Raw genomic sequence first — 18,786 nt, forward strand, 5'->3', positions numbered from 1 at the left:
GTATACAGGCGGCTGTGGCTCAGGAGGTAGAGTGGCCATCCGTTGATTGAATGTTTGGGGGGTTCAATCCTCAGTAGGGTTCGCTATTGTTTGTTTTCTCCTACAACTCCGACAAGGGCAGTGGCCATGGTGTCTCAAAGTGCAGCTAGGCTCCTCTGTGTCTTTAGCTGCAGACTGTTGTAGGGTGCGGTGTTGGGATCCTTTTCAGTGAAATACAGCCACATGTTACACCGTATAGCTGTCAGCATGTTAACTGTGTTTAAGCCAGCTACTAGCTAACGTTACCTCCTGCCGAGTGCAGCACAGGCATTTAAGTGGCACCAAATTCTGCGTTGTCATATTGGCACAGGGTTTCGGTACCCAAGCCTAATCCCCAGTTCCTCTTGTCCACATGTCAATGCGTCCTTTGGGCAAGACACTGAACCCCAAACTCCCAATAGTTAGGCCATCATGCATGGTAGCACGCTGGAATCGATGTGTGAATGAGAGGTAAAAATAAATGATATAAAAAATAATTAATTTGATAGTAGCAATTAACATACTTACTGGTTAGATTACATTTTACCAAATAATAGCAGCAGTGCTACCACGTTTGCTTTCAAAGGGCTTCAGTTAGTAGATCCTGCACTTCCCATAATGCAACTCAATAGTCTTAAATAGTAGAAATTAGACTTTCTCTACCTGGTAATGCCCACATTGTTCATTTGAGTAGGTCAACAACCCCAGCTAACTCCAGTGATGTTTTTTTTGCTCAGAATATTGAGCCACATTGACGTTTTACAACTGTTTTCACAGACTGAGTGGTTCCCCAAGTGACGAGTAAGTTGAACTTCACGCCTTTAATCGTTTGAGTGCCTCTTCACTTTACAATTCCGTTACGTTTCTCAGCCTGAAAAACACTGGATGTTTGGCTCTGCCCACTGATATTGAGCAGAAATGTTTGCAACCTCTTTTTTGATTAAACAGTGAACAACGATGTGAGATCATCTGCTATGAATCATACGTGCCTCTTTGAGCTAATATAGATCCATATTCATGTTTTTGTTAGGAAATACAATGAGCGACCTGTAACAGAGAAAATTGGATAGGTACACACATCTACTGTGCGATGTTCTCAGCCGCATCGCCTATTAAGGCCAAATACAAAACTGTCAGATAATCTCTGGTAATAAAACAACTGAGGATGTATTAGTAGAGCTGATCCAGAGAGTCTTTGCCAGCCACCTCCCTGTGGATGCCAAACACCGTCTCTCTCTCTGTGTAGAAATGAGTGTATCTCCGCTGGAGAACATCAAGTGCTTTATTTCATTTGCAATATTGATCTTGTTGTACTTGAATTGTTTGATGCTCACTCCCATGGAAAGATGACAAACTGCAATCTAATTGATTTGGCTCAGTTAGGAACAGGAGGTTGACTGAGCTTCAGAGGACAAGCGATGCTGAGAGGCGGCGCGTTTGCTCAACACCGTGTTGAAAAATAATATGCGTGTCATAATATCATAACCACCCTTTAATGCTTCTCTAATGCTCGCTGACTTAGTGTGGAAATGAATTTCTCTATTTCCCAGAATCTGAGGTGCAGTGTGTGTGTACATCCAAAACCAGCGCCCAATGCTTTTAAGAAGCACTTGCGCGCTTTCAAGCATTTGTCTGCCGTTTTAATTGATACGCGATGAGTAATTGAAATACAGAATGAAGGTGGAATGGTCATTAACAGTTATGATGATTCAGTGTATTTTGATAATGCAGCCTGAGATGAGTCTCAGATAATGAAGTACATTAAGCTGCAAAGTTTTAATTTTCATCCTGAAATCCCCTCACTCCCCAGCTCCACCCCCCCCCCCCCCCCTCCCCCTCCCCCACCGCCCCCCTTTCACAGCCTAATGACAATTTTATGGGAAACTTCATTAGGCAAAGGGATGTCGAACCGATAAACATCAGCTTATGTTAATTCTGGGATAAAGTGGCCTTGCTGTGGTCTTGTTATGCTGATGTCCACGTTTAAGGTTTGGGTGTGATCAGACAGATGATTTATTGCTAATTAGACCTAATACGTGTTTCAAATGATGTATCTTTCCATCCTTTTCTTTCCTCCCTATTCATTCAGGACATACATCCGCTGGGGCTTGGTATTTTTGTTGTGCACACTGGTCTGGAGTCAGCCTAATGAAGAGAAAGCATCACAGACTGCACCGGTACTGTGGATTGCTAAACAAAGACGGTGATTCATCTAAGCTGTAATCTGAGCAGAGAACAGTCAACGGGTGTCTTCTAGTGTTAGTCCAATGTATCGAGATCATGCAAGCCTTTTATTAAGTATCAGATCCCAACTATTCATGTAGTCCACTTCTGGCTTTTCCTTGACCACAGACACATATCGTGTAAGTTATTCACTTCATGTTCATTATTTTTTGTAAGTGCATTCTTCCTTTGTCAGCCTTATTTTCCCACATAGTTTCACCTACGATTATATGTAGAGTGGGCCACTCTGCATCAGGCTTGTGATATAGTTGCTTTTCTCCAGCATAAATATTTGCTGTGCAGACCCGCCGCTACAACATAAGCATAGTTGACCACATACTTGCCTGCATACCTTCTGTGTACCTGTCTCCAATAGGCGGCAGTTCAGAGCAGAATCATCCCGGGCCAACACCAGACTATACTCCTAATTTGATTTATTTCCAATTAAAACAAATCCCAAAGTGTGTTTCCACCTTTTTATGTGCACATTTTCATTTTGGCTGAGATAGAATAAAAAATAAAGAGAGCAAAATGGAACAAGGCAAGGTAAATGGACTTAGCAAATAAATCCTATCGATAAATCATTGTGCATGAAGCACGTGTGTGGCTTAAACCTCCACTGACGTGTTACAGAACAGAAATGCCATATTTCCGGCATGTTTTCCACATCCTTGTCATTCGTTTAAGGTTTGACTGGCGCTCTTTTAATCACGTCCTTTCGTTGCACCCTCTTTTTCTGCAAATGTTTATTGACACACGAGTGGAGAATGGGCATCACCGATACCTCATACGTATCTGTGTAACACCAGTGGATGCAAACGCACGTTAACTCACGTTTTCCTTTGGCGATTTTCTGGAAATTTAGGCAAAGTTTTTGCTAAATTTGGATGGAAACTTGGCTGGTGAGAGAGTCAATCCATTGTGTAAACTAACGGCAGCCCTAGAATTAGATAACAATAGATTATGGTTGCATACTATTTGCAACAGCAGCAAAGACATCACTGCAAAAAGAGGATCAACTACAGTATATAGCAATACGTTTATGTGTAGGAGCTAGACGTCAATCCCCATTGATGCAGCAGGCTAATAGAAGCAGGAGAGACAGCGCTGGAGGAGTGTTTTGGACTGTTGTACTGTAGAGTGTAGGGCTGAAACGATTCCTCGAGTAACTCGAATAATTCGATTACTAAAAATCCTCATTGCTCGATTTGCCTCGAAGCTTCGTTTAAACAATGCTACAAACGTTGTATCGCTCACAGTGTTTCCGCACGGATGATTATTACTGTCGCACACTGGTCTGGCGCTGCTGGCGACACATGCCATGAAATTGACAGCGCAGTTTACAAAATGAAGAAAGAGAGCGTAAATAGTGAGGGGCTAAGAGAAGAGACAGGCTGGAGAAAATGACAGAAAGTGTCCAAAGTTTGGAATCAGTTCAAACGTAGTTAAAACGAAAAGAAATCTCAACAGAAAACATTGAGTCTAACTTAATCATCCGTTCCACGAAGCCGACCCGACAAAAGTAAATCACAGAGTCGTCTGGACGATGAAACCACACCAAACACAACAACTACCAAAACCAAAGACAAGAAAATACGTAGTGGTGACCACAATCTGATCTAAAGAACCGACTTGTTGACTATCCCTTCGGAAAAACAGCTGATTGTTGCGCACCATTTTCTCTCACTCTCTCTCTTCACGGAGAAACAGCTGATCAACGATCTACTAGCATAAGTGTAACAGAGCTGTGTGACATTGTCATCAAATATATAAATGAAAATACGTTGAGTATAACATTTACATACAGGCCTATATACAGATCAGTCTCAGGTTGAAACTTGTAGTTCTGAAAGTTAAGTTGCACAGCTTAAGGTCATGTTTATGTATGTTTAATATATGCCTTAGTTTGAGGTTGTTATTGCTTTTCTTTAAAAACAATGTAATTTGGCACTTAAATGCACTTAATATGTTTAGTTTTTTGGGAAATGATATTGTAAACAATGTAGGCAATAACAATGTTGCCTTTTTCCGAAAATTAAACCAAACTGTTGTATATTATTGCTCTTCAATAAAACAAAAGTATTTCTTATCCGATTACTCGATTAATCGATGGAATAATCGGTAGAATACTCGATTACTAAAATAATGGATTGCTGCAGCCCTAGTAGAGTGTTTGCCATGGTCAGTAATGATGCACCCACAAATACGAGTTTAAAAGAATGTATATCATGCTTTTTAAATGCTGTCATTAAAGGTGTCCTGTAGAGTTTTCTTTTACATTCAGTGCTACTCACCAAAACGCATTGTGTGTCCTTAAGGTCTAGGTAACAAACGCCTTGAATGCATTTCCTCCCTTAAAGGATTTGCAAAGCTTTTTTTCTTTTTTTAAACCGTGCTTTCTTGTAACTAATCTTGTACATTAGTCACTCTTGTAACTAGCGTTGCCACTTCCTGGGGTGGCCAGGCCCGTTCCTTCTCACTTCAGAGTCTTCAGCCCCCATTTGATTCCAGTTTAGCTCCATACTCAGTAACTATTTGTGCCCCCCCTTACCACGTTCTCCAATATAATATTTACATTATGGCAACCCGAGAAGATACAGCATATGCCTAAAAGCAGCCAGAAAACTATCGGATTTGATAGAGATGCAAAATGAGTCTGCTTTGGCTAAGGGGCAGCTGCTGTATGTTTTCAGTTACAGTCCATCCGTTATTGAAAGATCATTTTAATGGAAATCTATTATACAGCATGTGTGTTAATCTATAACTTCTCTGATAGATCTACAAACCCTCTATAGTAAAACTGAGTTTGGCTTAATCCTGATGCTTTTAGGAAACTTTAGAGCAGTTTGATGTTTTCTAATCTATTGTGTGAAAACAGAATATTTTATGATGAGCAATATTTTGAATTATGTATGGGGGAGAATATTATTAACCTATATAGTATGTTTGAAGCTCAAACTCACTGCATATTCAGCATTTTTCTTGTAGGCTACGGTTTAGAATGTGCTATACATTTACCTAGGAACTAACATCCACTGTATGTAGCATAGTCAGCAAGTTACACAATGTGTCTTATTATAATATCCATTAATGCACTTAGCACTTCCGTCATGAGCAAGGTTACTGAGACTGCTCAATTACATGTTCAAAGTTGTTTTAATATGATCAGTAGAATTAGTTTTTCTCTGGTAAGTATGCAGTAATGGACATTTTATTGTTTCTTAACAGCTCAGCAAAAGTGTCCCCATGTGCCAAAAAGTCTGCTTTATCAAAGATGAATTGAAGAGTTGATTCATGATATGGTACCTGATGAATCACTGAGTTTGTGTCCAATATTTGCAAATATTTGCATTGAAATCTTTATCACCTGAGGAGCATGAGCTGGATCTTAGTGTTTAGTCGGGTTATGGCTAAAAAGTGATGCCCACACAAACACGTCCCCACGTCTGTTGGTTTCATCTGAACCTCACTGCATCTGCCCCTGTGGACTACTCAGTGGGAATATAAATGCTAATGCATTTAAAAGACCAGTATGGTGAGAGAATGCACTAACTTCTCTCATGCAGGCAGGGAAATCCTGGAAACATATTATGAGGAAACCTTTTTAAGGACACCAAATTATTTTTTATTGAATGTAGCGTGTTGTTGGTTTGCTAATTTTCACAATTTTTTCTTTCTCTCGTCCTTTACCTAGTTTTTGAAAATCCCTACCAATTACATTTTAAACCACATGTGACCTCAAATAACCCCACAGACATCGAGTACAACTCTGGATACTTGCAAGAAACTTACTGTCGATGCCTTATCATATAAAACCTCCATCTATTACGCTTTGCTGTCTAATGCAGCTACTCATGATTTCATGGATGAGGGAAAATTTGTAAAGCAAAATCCTCTGGCAGGTTGAGAACACTTTGATAATCCCCTTGCGAGCATGTCTTTAAATGAACAGGTGCCAAGATAAATACACCCTGCAACTATCCTAATGATAAGCAAACAACACAGGCCTACAGTACACAGAATGCTGTCACACCAGCTAGAAGCCTGTAGCACTTCTGGCATCTTTAAGAAGAGCTGAACCCTTCAAGGCCTCAAAAACAAGCTGGTGCACTTTGAACAACCCAGCCACCCAAGGGAATCTTCAGGGAACTTTTAATGTTGTTACACAACTGTTTTAAATTTGTGAATTCCTAAAGATCCCATGATTTCTGCCGTGAAAATGTTCTTTTGTATTTGTCTAATGCTCTTGCCATTACCACCGAGTTTGGCGGCTTAAGATCATCTGCTGCCATAAGCTTCCATAAGAGGACAGAGTTTGACTTCCACAGAGATCCACAGAACGGAGTCCCTGACTGGCTGGATGTATTTATGATGCTTCACAGGCCGGATACTGAAATGAAAGAGGCACCACTTGAGGGGTTCTCTGTCTTAATCCGTGGACATTATCTCTGCACTGTAAGCGGGTCTTGGCTCGTTACCTCGCAGTAGAGTGCCAGGCTGGCAGGGTTGCAGGGAGAGAGGCAGAAAGGGAAGGGGAAGAAGGGAGGGCCTTGCCCGGCCGTCGAGAATGTAATCTCCAGATTAGGGGGCGAGACGAATTCCTGCTGCCAGCCTGACCTTGTCAAGGCAATGGAGGAGCCAGAGTGAAATTGAGATTTCAGGACAGGAGCGAGTCGAGGCGTTTCTTTGTAATTTTTTTTAGCCTTAGCGTTTCTCTTTCAAGGGTCACAGCCTTGACACTATTATTCACACTAAATGTGTGTGGTCACAAGGGTAGCACACATGAAATGTGTGTTGGGCAAACTGTTTCTGGCACTGACCATACTGCCTGAAACCCTCACGGTCTGTCAGTGCAGTCTTTATGGGATGAAGCAACAACATGAAAAATGTCCAAAACACTGTAGTTTTATCTTAATTTATTCGACTGGGACTGACTCCATTTTTTTCTCATACGTCAAGACTGTCTGGATTAGTATTTATACACTGAGGGAGTCTTCGTTGCCCTGTTTTATACCTAGAATGAGTAAGAATGCTGCTATTGTCTTCTAGACAACAGTAAAGATACATTTGGGCATATGCACAGAAAATGCTGCAGTGCTAAAATACATTCATTTTTGTAATTTAGCTAAAGGACGATTAAGTAACATGAATCTGCAGTGTTTTTGAGATTCATTGAAAGCCCTTGAAAATGTGGTTTTAATTCTTAAGTTTATTTATGTAACTTTAAAAAGAAGAAATAGCTCGATGGTGTTTTAAGCCCCCAACGTCGACTTCAAGGCAGCGCTGCGACCGTCAACTTCAAGGCACCTAACCCTAACCTTAACCCTAACCATTGCCTAATCCTAGTGCTTTCCAGGCAGCGCTGCCTGGAAGACGACATTGGGGGCTGAAAACACCAAACACAGAAGAAAGAAGACATTCTTCCTCTTACAAATTAAAAGTTTAATTAATAAGAATTAAAATGTGAATTCTTGCTTAATTAAATAATCCCAGGGGTTTTGCTGCTGTAGCCTTAGATACTTGGTCTGGTATGACCTGTAGCTTATTGCGGCCAATGTTTGTTAGAAAATTTAACCAGATATTGCTTCGTAGTTGACCATTACTCAGTCAGTTCACTGACTTTATTACTCTTTTCTACGTGTGCTAATGTTACTTTATGTTTTAGCATTTAGCATTATTCCATAACTACCACTTAGCAAAATGTGTGGTGCTTTAATATTCATGATTAAATAAGCAACAACCAATGGTGAAGTTAAAGACATTGATTTGAATATTGCTAAACTCTGATTGGTGCATGGAAATACATGACATAACATTTTTCCAACTGATCCCTGCCCACTTCAAACCAGCAAGAAAAGCAAGGACAAAACCAGAAACACAAACAAAGCTCTCGCAAAATACTCCAAAAAATGTGTATGTGTAAGATCCCACTGCTCATTATAGGAAGCTGATTGAGAAAAACGGTTATCAGGGCCTTTAAATATATTTTTTTTTGTACAGGACTTTCTGTTTTTGTGAACAAGCTTCCATCCAGAAGTTTCTGACATTTTAGTTTGAATATTTCAACTTTCCGAGTGACCTCGATGTCCTTTGATTGTGTTTATATAGGTATGTTCTGGTGGAATGGAAAATGAGAATAATGATGCAGTATTCATGTTTGAGCATTTCATTTATTTGACCCGTAATTGCAAAACAACAAAATAATTAGTCTGTCGGCCGCAGAGAGCCGCATACAGTCGCATACAGCATCAGTATCATAAATGAAGTGGCAGAAAGCTGCCGCTAAACCACCATTGTGCTATTTAGAGCAGATACATTTTTATTGCCTCAGACGCTTGTTGGAGCAGAAGAGAAACTCACTGTCTTCCAATTTTCAATTTAATTATTTACGCAGGAAAACACACTGTAAGCTAAGCTGTTCGATGCAGGTGCATCCTGTCTATGCTCTGCTGAAATGAAGAACGGTGCAAATAATAACATTCATAAAATACAATTGAATATTTGAATATGAATATAGAAAGATTGTTAGTTGTTTCATGATTAGGAATGCGAGCAGAATCGCCTTGAGATAACAAATGTAACTCAACACCTGACAGTCAACATCAAACACAATAAAATACACCATACCAAGTTGTTTAATTGAAATATCAAATGTGTCTCCTGTTATTATAGACCAAAGGAATGTCTATGAACAGTGCATTAAGGCGGATGGAACTCCTGACAGTCAGTATTTACTGCTGCTAAAAGGTTTCTGTGAGAGATGTACATTGCCATGGGGCACCACATGGAGATAAATACCACAGTTAGATAACTACCTGTAGGTTGAGCCACTAACATAAAACAAAATGTGGCATGAAACACTTTTTTATGTACTATTAAGTCTGTTCGGCTGAATTGAACCAAGATATGGCGTTATGTGGCTCCACTCGCTCTGTGAAAGAAAACACAGTCATTCATGCTACCATATGGCGTTTTTCCATTACACGGTAGCTGCTCGACTTGCCTCGACTCTGCTCGCCGTTTTTGGTTTTCCTTTATGAAAAAAAGTCCCTGGTACCTGCCAACAGGTACTTTTTTTAGCATCACCTCCGTCGAGGTTCCAAGCAATTTGAGGCGATACCACAAGTTGACGTGAAAACCTGCAGACTACTGATTGGTCGGAGAGAATCGTCACTAATCACTGCGTCATCATTGCTAGCGACAGACGTGGGGGTGTCCTGAACAAACCCGCCATTTTTAAATAGTTTAGCCAGCTGTGTTTTTTTTTTGCTGCCTCCAGCTTCTTTTGAAACTAAATTAGTCTTCTGGCTGTGGCAACAGCCACATGCCGAGAATCAAAAACAACACACCTTCGACGTTCTGTGTGTGTGTGTGTCGCGTTAGATCACGGCAGTTTCCTGCGGCGTCGCTATGACGACCAGCCACGCTCGCCTCACGCATGAGGCGGTACTAAATCTGCAATGGAAAATGGAGGACGGGGCACCGCGGCTGGTACTAGCAGTGGGTAAGCGCCAATAGTCTCATCTACAGCTTTCACCCACATCATGAAAAGGTGTCATAAGATCTATAAAAGTCTGTGTGGAGTTTATTCAAAGTTTGAGACACAAACTGGTGTCAGAATACCCTTGTGCATCCAACGCCACAGTGAGGTCTCGGATAATTAGTGTTTGAATCAGTGCATACACCAGGGAGAATGTACTTCTCATTATATGTGTTGGCTTCACACATATTGTTTGCCAAAGAGGCTCCAGTAAGGGCACCCGGACTGCCTTATTAGTGTACTGCTGACCCAATGTTTTTTTTTTTTTCTCATTTAAATTAGAAGCAACACTTGGTCTTAACATTTTTTATATTATTGGTAATTGTAATGGGAAATATAATTTTAGGATCATTCAAAGAGTAACAAGTAAACATTCCCCTGCATTGCATTGGAAAGCAATTTGTAATTTGTTCTCAACAGATTGGTGTTCTCTGCCTTTCACCCAGTGCATTTACATTACACTCCAGTATACATTGGGTGAATGGATGAATGTCCTTTTTTTCTGAATCTGTTTCATTAACATGAACAGGAATAGTTCATCGTTTTGGGAAATATGCACATTGGATTTCTTACCAAGATTTAGTGGAGAAGATTGATACCACTCCCATGTATGTGCGATATTTATGGAGCTAGGGCAAGGGGACCATTAGCTTAGCATAGCATAGTGACTGCAAGCAGGTGGAAACAGCTACTGTAGCACAGAAGCACTTGGTGGATTGATAAATTGTTGTTTGGTAAGGGATAGTTACAGTGCCTGCTAAAATCACAAAGTGCCACTTTTACATGTTGGTTTTTGCACAGATGAAATAAACAAGATACAACATGTTCATTAGTACGCCTTTAAAAGTGATTGGTTAACTGGGAAGAGAGCAACGCTGGCTGTTTTCCTCCGTCTTCATGCTAAGCTAAGTTAACTGGCTAGGGATTTGGTATAGACATTAGTTGTGTCAATTGTTTGTCTAATTTGGAGTCACATTAGTTGCCACATTTAGCATCCATTTGTCTTCAACTAGAGTTTAGCTTAAGGACATTCTTTTATTGATCATGATCATTATTAAATATGACACAATTAAAGTGCAAAGCAAATGGATTTAAATGGCTAGGTATTTTTTACTCTAAAGAGACTCAAAGACTTTAATGTAATAGAAGAATCTCAGAATCAGTTTTCACATTTTGAAGCGGCACTCACTGTTGTGATAGAGATTATTATTACATTTTCTTGGTGAAGGGATTCTCCATAGCAGCCTCACTATCTGGTACTGTCAGTCTGGTAACAAGGGATACACCCGGTGTGCAGATACTGTATTTATGATGTATCGCACCCCTTCATTTAATTGGTACACTTAATGACCCAATTGCCTTGGTCCCCAACTCGACTCTCCAGCATGCATAATCCCACAAAATCTACCCACCTTATGAATTTTAAATGGGGAGGCCTAAATCACAGAGCTGCTTTTAAGTGAATCCATTTCTAATAGAAAAGCACACAGCTGGGATGGTGTCCCAATGTTTGGTGTCGTCACCCAGGCGGACACATTGTAAATATATTTTTAATGTGTGCAAAGGTTGTTAAGTTGTATTATCTAATGCAAGGGAAACCTTTGAAAAAAACAAAGAAGAAAAGCCCACGAAAACCAAAAAGACGGACACTGTTGCTCCCTTAAGTCAATATGTCTCCGCTGCTCAGACACCCAAATGGAATGGATAAAGGAAATATTGAATATTGAAGCTTTTCTTCGGTTGGGTTTGACTCTCTTGTCTATGTGCTCAGGAGCAGCCCCTTGCCCTATATATTGTTGCATAATATGCAACAATATATGGGCCAAGAGGCTGGATATACATACATATTATGTATGTATATCCATTTTCCCTAATGAGGGCTGTTGCTGATTAAACATTCTTATTGCTGGAGAGCAGCTGAGTTCTTTTCATTCTTTTAATTTGAGTCATGTACCTTAGAGGGGCTGCAAATGTACACAGTGTAGTATGTTATCCTTTTCATTGTCTGAGGTTCCAAAATGGTTTGATATAACAAGTAGTAAAGGAAAATTCTGGTTTATTACAGTGTAGGTCTTATCTTCTTTGTACTGGCCTTTAAGGTTGGGGGTAAGCTTAAAACATCCCTTGTGGTCCAAAAAAAGCATTTTCCCCACACACCCCCAATACAAAAGAGACACCCGTAAAAGTGTTTGAGAGGACAACGCCAACTGCAAACAAGGTCAATTCATTGAATTTTAAACGTGATTACGATTTTGGCTCCTAACAATCACTAAAATAGAGAAATCGAGAAAAAACGATTATTTTGCACATTATGTTTTACAAGTACACTCTTATTTTGTCTCGTGTTCTGAATGTAAAAAAACGGGACAAGTATTAAGGGAAATTTCACAGTTCAAGGTGTTTTCACTCCTGATTTATTTAACCGTTTCACTGATCCTTAAATTTAATAATTGCAACATCTCTTTCTAAAAGCCAATGAGTAATCGTGTTAAATAATCGTGATTTCAATATTGACCAAAACCATCGTGATTATGATTTTTTTCTATAATCGAGCAGCCCTATTGTGTTTGTAAAACTTTTTTTTGAATCCACAAAAGCTATTTTTAATTGACTTTGTTTTAGCGATGTTACCTTGTTCCCAAAACCAGGAAAATAATATCCACGTTTTAATAACCCAGACTTATCTTTTAATCTTAGTGATTACACAGTTTTGTTACTACTTTGTTAATGCTCGCTTCTGATTGGCCAATCACCGCATTCCACGGCCTGTTATTTCTGTATAGCGTACCGTCGCCATGGACAGAGTTCTGATCATAGGCCTCCAAGGCTGATTCGAGACCCCTCCTTTTTGCCTCAGGGTCCTGCATCACCCTGTCAGGGTACTCATTGAAAATAATGACCGGCTCGCTCTGCATTGTCCCTCACATATACTGTATTAAAGCATTTCGGAGTCTGAAAACCCAAAAGGATTCAGGACTCAAGGATGCAAAGGTATGGAAGTAATTCAGCTGCTCTCGAGCAATATTAATAACCGACGTGTTTCAGCAGCAACAAACCTCATCAGGGGAAATAGATGTACATTCATATGCTGCAATATATAAGCCAAGTGGCTTTCCCTGGAGCAAATATCCAAACAGAACATATCTTAAAGGAAATTCTCAAAATTAAATAATTAATTCAATATTGATTAATTCATCAATCTAGGTCTCAGAGCAGCGGCGGCACATTGGCTTTAAGAGCGTTATCAACCTACTGAATTTCTTTTATTCTTCACATATCACAAGTCAGCATTGTTTTGAATGGAAAGTGTGTATTCACATGGACAGCATCCACAACAATCTAGAAAAAGACTCCTGGTGATATTTTTCCAAGGCAAGATTCCAAGGCACTAATTGAATGAAGGTATGCATTGTGCCTCGCCAACGGCCAAATTAGAACACGCTATTCACTATCCATTTGCAGCCAGAAGAGAGGAGTCTCATAGAGCTGGAAGTGGGAAAAAAAAAGAGAAAACAACAGGCACGTTTGTGCTTGTGTCAGTGATGCATGTTTAAATCTCTTTCTATTGAGCACCTGGTAACGACTGAGAGATAGAGGTGGTTCTCGGTTCACGTTGCCACATTTTCTCCCTCATAAACCGTGTCACACAAACAAGATCTTTTGGAAGCACTGCGGTTTGATAATTCACACCAGCTGATTCTGTGTTGGCATGTTCAGAGGGGTGAGCTCATTTGAAGCTGCAGTTCAGCTGCCTATTACACCTGCTAATTGATTGTCGTGCACTGTTTAAACTTTGGACTTGAAATGCTACATTTTCTTTGCCGGCGAGTTGGAAAAAAGAAATTGTGCTGTAAGCTTTAAAAAAAAAAAAAAACATTGAATGATTTGCAGTTGAAACACAATCTCAGTCACAATCTCCCAATTCATCAGAGCCTGAATGTTTTGAGGACAACGCTTGGTGGAAGAAGGAAACGCCGTCTTGGAATGTTGCTAGGCAATGCATTAAATATTAATGTTGTCTTTTCTCAGAACGTGTGCACTCTCTTCCCCCCTTGGGATGAACCGAAGCTAAAAGATATCTCCATCTCACTGATACGTGTTTTTCTTTGTTATCCTCGTTAAAACTCCTATCAAAGGTTTTAATTACATTCTGCAAATGTATTGCTGCAGAGCTTTGTTGAGAAATCACTATTGGCTTTGTAGTTTCTAGTTTGCAGTGCTGATGTGCTCAGCTCGTTCCTGACCTGCGGTAATTGAAAAAATGGGTATGTGGTGTATCTGTGGTGTCTGTGAACATGTTTGAATTTGTCATTGAAACAGCTTATTTTGTCTGAATCTAATCACCATCGCATCTGATTCTGAACCCATCTTCAAAAATCTCTATTAAAACGTAAAAGTGTAAAGCTAAAGCATTGTGACTTCTCCGTTTTAATCGTATTTATTTCCCCATTCAAAAAAGGGGTTTTGAACAGGAGGAATAAATCTGTGATGGAGTTCGCCCTCTGCCTCACCCTTTCCCCTGCTGGGCTTTTAGCCTGAAGTCTTTGTCGTTGCTTCCCCGCACCTCTCAGCCGCCCTCGCCACAAACCCATTTCCCTGGCACCGAAACACAGATGTTATCCATCTGATTTAACGTTCAAGGTTACATCTCCAAATACATCAAAGTCTACCTCTCCCATAAGAAGAAGCGTGACAGCCAACATTTTCGGTAGCCCGGGGGGGTGCGTGCTCCAGTGTCCTCCCCATTCCGTTTTGTCTTTACAATTAAATCGGTATCTCTGCTCAAATTAAGAAGCATTATGATGATCGAGACTCAGCCAATAGGTGAGATGAATGACACTGAAGGGATCTAGCATTCCTTGTTAACAAGGCCTTAATGGGTTGAGTAAATCTGCAGACTACTGCCCAGGAAAATGAGTCAATTAGGAGAAAATTTAAACATAAATATTCACTGATTTGATTCTATCAAATACAATCCTTGGTTTTATATATCATAGTGTATCAAGACTTCGCCTGGGGAAAATTGTACGGGGCCTTTGGAATTTTTTCTTACATTTTTATAGATTATCAGATTAAAGAAATAGTTTTAACATTTGGGAAATTTGCTTACTTACTTTCTTCCCAAAAGTGAGATGAAAAGATTTACAGCAATTTCATGTTTGTGTAAAGTATAGAGCTTGACTGATACTTATTTTCATTATGGATTAATCCGTTGATTATTTTCCTAGATATTTCAGTATTCGTCCAGTTTTTAAAATGCTTTTTTTTTCTTTTTCGTCCAAGCAACAGACTAAGGTTCCTGTCTTGCACCCCCCGACAGCCTAGAACAAGTTTTCTTGCTTTAATGTTCAAAAAACCTATTCTGTTTCTCATACTGCCCACTGCTGCAGCTCCTCTGCCTGAAACACTCACACCCTATGTGAAAAGCCCAGTCTTCTCTGATTGGTCAGCTGGACTACTCTGTTGTGATTGGTCAACCACATTCAAAGAAGCCACTGGGTGGGTTGTGCTTGCCCATGTCAGCACTTATGGGCAGCACAAATGAAAAACTGGGCTGGCATTCTCAATCAATGACATCATTAATTGAGGAATTTCAAACAGGAATGTATGCGAGGCTTTTCAGACAGTTGAGAAAAACTGCTGTCTGTGGGTAAGAAAGATCCATTTGAAGTGAAATGTGTTTTTTTTGTACTTTATGCATCACAACACACTACAACATGAGACAAGATGTTCATTAGTTGTCACTACAGTCATTTTACGCTCTTGTATACAGTATGTGCTGCTTGTCAACACCGACTCATTACTTTTCTTCTTTCCTCTTTCTAGAGATCGAAAAAATTCAGAAAGATGAGGGGAAGGAAGAGGAGAAGTTCATTGACGTCGTCATCAACAAGAACATGAAACTGGGCCAGAAAGTTTTAATACCAGTCAAGCAGTTTCCTAAAGTAAGTGCTGTAGTACCACCGCCAGAGACTTCTCCAAGAATGGGATTCGCACAGATAGAGAATTTTAGTTTGTTATATTTATAGATAATGAAGCCGACTACAGTCGCTCTGGTTTTGATTTAGATCCCTCACAAGAGCCACTTGACACATTTTGTTGACGTTTTATGTTATTAGATGTAACATCTGGAGGACGGCGTGCAGGCAGGGTGTCGGCTGACAGAACTGGGGTAAAACTATATTAGGGATGCTACTTCCTGTCTGAAAAATAGTTTTAGCTTTTGAAATGTTACAAGTGTAAATTCTCCCTATCCTCCCTCTCACACACACCTCTCTATTACACTGACCTTGGTCAATGACGCTTTGATGTCTTGGTTACCGATTAATATACTGGGTATATTAATTTGTCAATGAATATTTATGAATATATGATTCAAAGGAATTATCTCGCGCTTGATTTCATTTTCTTGAGTGTGCAGTGGATTTCCTATTTGGTAGGTGCATGCACTTATGGGTCTTTTTCAAGTTCTAGAGTTTTTTTAATTTTTTTAATGAAAATGAATAGCTTGTAGGGTGAGAGTACGATTGCAATGTGGCACAAAAGTCACATGTACACAGTCCGAGACAGTCAGCTTCGCGATGACCTCCACGTGAAGTCGTTTTGAGCGATAACACTGTTGCCACATTTGAAAGCACTTTAGCCTCGCCCACCACGATGGAGCCTTCACCGGCAGCAGGGTTTATTGGAGCTTCGCGCTCGCTGCATGACAGGGATTTCCCGCTGGGAGCACGATGGGGAGGCTGGTTGTAAAAGTGAGAGGGCCGCTCTTAGACGGGAACATCGCTCAAGTTTTCACCTCAGCCCTCCAGGGGGAAGGACAGCGGTAACCTGCAGTATGTGGATAGAGAGGGGACAGCAGGGAGAAAACACAGCGCAGGAGTCAAACACTGAACCAATACAGTTCTAGAGGTGCATTTGGCTTTAGTTTCCCTCAAAACATGCTTTTCTGCTTAATAGCACTAAAATGTTAATGACATGCACTGTAAAATAACGCCGATGTCAGTTTAACATGCAGGGTGTAAATAAATTGTCTACACCCATTGTTTACGCAATTGATTTAACACTTCATGGTAGCTTTGCAAAGCCCATATAGAGCTGTTTTAGCTCTGTGACATCCTCAATCAACACTCTTTCATTTACAATAATTGTCACTGGAAAATCAAAACTTGTGAGCACTGGGAATTTGTCTGTGTAAGAAAGGAGGAAACAATCAGAAAGGTAAAAGAGAGTGATTTTGTTAGGCTTTTACTTGGATAGGACATATTAGACTTGAAAGTGGAGAGAGAGGGGGGAATGACATGCAGCAAAGGGCCGCAGGTCGGAGTCCAACCGGCGGCTGCTGCGTTGAGGAGTAATCCTCTATATATGGGTGGCTGCTCTACCAGGTGAGCTAACCAGGCGCCCAACTTAGATCAGTTTAATACTACTGTACTTGCTGTGAGGACAAATTCTGAATGTAGCCTTGTTTCACCTTCTCTACTGTACATCCCTGATTATCCCCTATAAGCATTGGTTTGGTGATTGGCAGGCCAAGCAAGACTCTACAGCTATGCTAGTGGCTCTGTGAGGCAGAAGTCTAAGTGTAGCATGCTAACATCCTCATAATGACGATGCTAGTATGCGGATGTGTAGCAGGTATAACGTTTACCGTGTTCACCAATTTAGCTTAGCATGATAGCTTGCTAAAATTTGCTAATTAGCGAATTAGCTGAGGCTGATGGGAATGTCATTACTGTTGCAGGTATTTAGTCATAATCCGTAGCATCTGAAAAATTTAAATTGCGATCTGTTGGTGGGGCAGGATAAAAAGTCAGGGGATCACCAAAGTTATAATTCATCCTGCGGGAACCTTGTCTGTACAAAATGTCATGGCAAGTTTGAGATATTTCAGTCTGGACAAGTGGTGGACAAGTGACCGACATTGCCATCCATGGAGCCATAATGCTAGCATGGCTGAAACACTGTCTAGACATCTAGATTAATCCCTTTTGTGGATGGTCCAATTCAATTATAAAAACTTTACTGTTTTTGATAGTTTGAGCCATGCAATGAATTTGAACAAACCATTTATAAGATGTAATGACGTTGTTGGATTGCCAGACTGCTATTAATGTAGGGAGATCTCGTATATTTAAGATTTCAGTTGTATTTTCCACCGTGCATTGTATATGGATCTTTTTCAACAGGGAATTCTTTTTTAAAGTTACTGCAGTGACTGGATAGACCAAGGTCCAATCTATCAATTTAACTGTACATGTTTATGTGCATGTACATTTCTATGTTGCTATCGGTCTGTGCAAGTTACACTGCACATACGTAGTTTTTTAGATGCTAGCTTACATAGCCATTATTTAAACCGCATTTCAGTGACTATATTTCAACATGTAGTTAAGACGTGCTTCAAAACTAAAATTAGGGATGGCTATTGCCAATGATTTTCTTAATTGGTTCGATTGTGATTCACAAGGTCCAGATTTGATTGATTGACAATTAGGTTGACAATTAGGTTAGGGGGATTTCAGTCACAATACCAATTTTGCTTGGATATAAAAGAGCAAGCAAGAACCAAACCTCAAATATTTTTTGTAATGCACCAGGTTAATGGTGCATGGTTTTATCCGTGGTGAAAAGGCATATGTTAAAAGATTGATTTTGGGATTTTTTGATATCAGATCACTCAATGAGAACAAATATCGATTGTAAGTGACTGACTGAAATATAGTCATTGATAGGCTGTTGAAACAATATATGATCCCCAAACATTTAGAAACGTTTGGATTTCAAACCCAAATTGACCTAGTTTCAACGTGGATGTCTGAATGTCTTTGTACCTGCTATTCACCAAATCTAAGCTCACTGGGTGGTTTTGCATGAACTCTGAGAAAGAGTCGTTATACTCAGCAGGTATTGACATGCACTCTGAGGAGCTGACATTCATTTTTGGTGAGCCCTGAGGGCTGGCTGTTGTTTGTATGAATGTATGCAGTGTCATCTGGAGGTTG

General features: G+C 40.1%; 1 protein-coding gene across 3 annotated transcripts in view; it reads left to right on the top strand.

The window, feature by feature from the left end:
• khdrbs3 (KH domain containing, RNA binding, signal transduction associated 3) overlaps nucleotides 1-18,786 on the top strand; it is a 124,431-nt gene that overhangs the window by 39,767 nt on the left and 65,878 nt on the right. For all 3 annotated transcript variants that reach the window (XR_004102901.2, XM_031287197.2, XM_035993229.1), the window contains exon 2: nucleotides 15,608-15,726. Coding sequence is in view for 2 of the 3 variants with exons in the window: in XM_031287197.2 (XP_031143057.1) it covers nucleotides 15,608-15,726 (119 nt within the window). In the remaining variant the exon portion in view is untranslated. The remainder of the gene's footprint in view (nucleotides 1-15,607; nucleotides 15,727-18,786) is intronic.

This window comes from Sander lucioperca, chromosome 16 (assembly GCF_008315115.2).
Source record: "Sander lucioperca isolate FBNREF2018 chromosome 16, SLUC_FBN_1.2, whole genome shotgun sequence".
Classification (NCBI taxonomy): Eukaryota; Metazoa; Chordata; class Actinopteri; order Perciformes; family Percidae; genus Sander; species Sander lucioperca.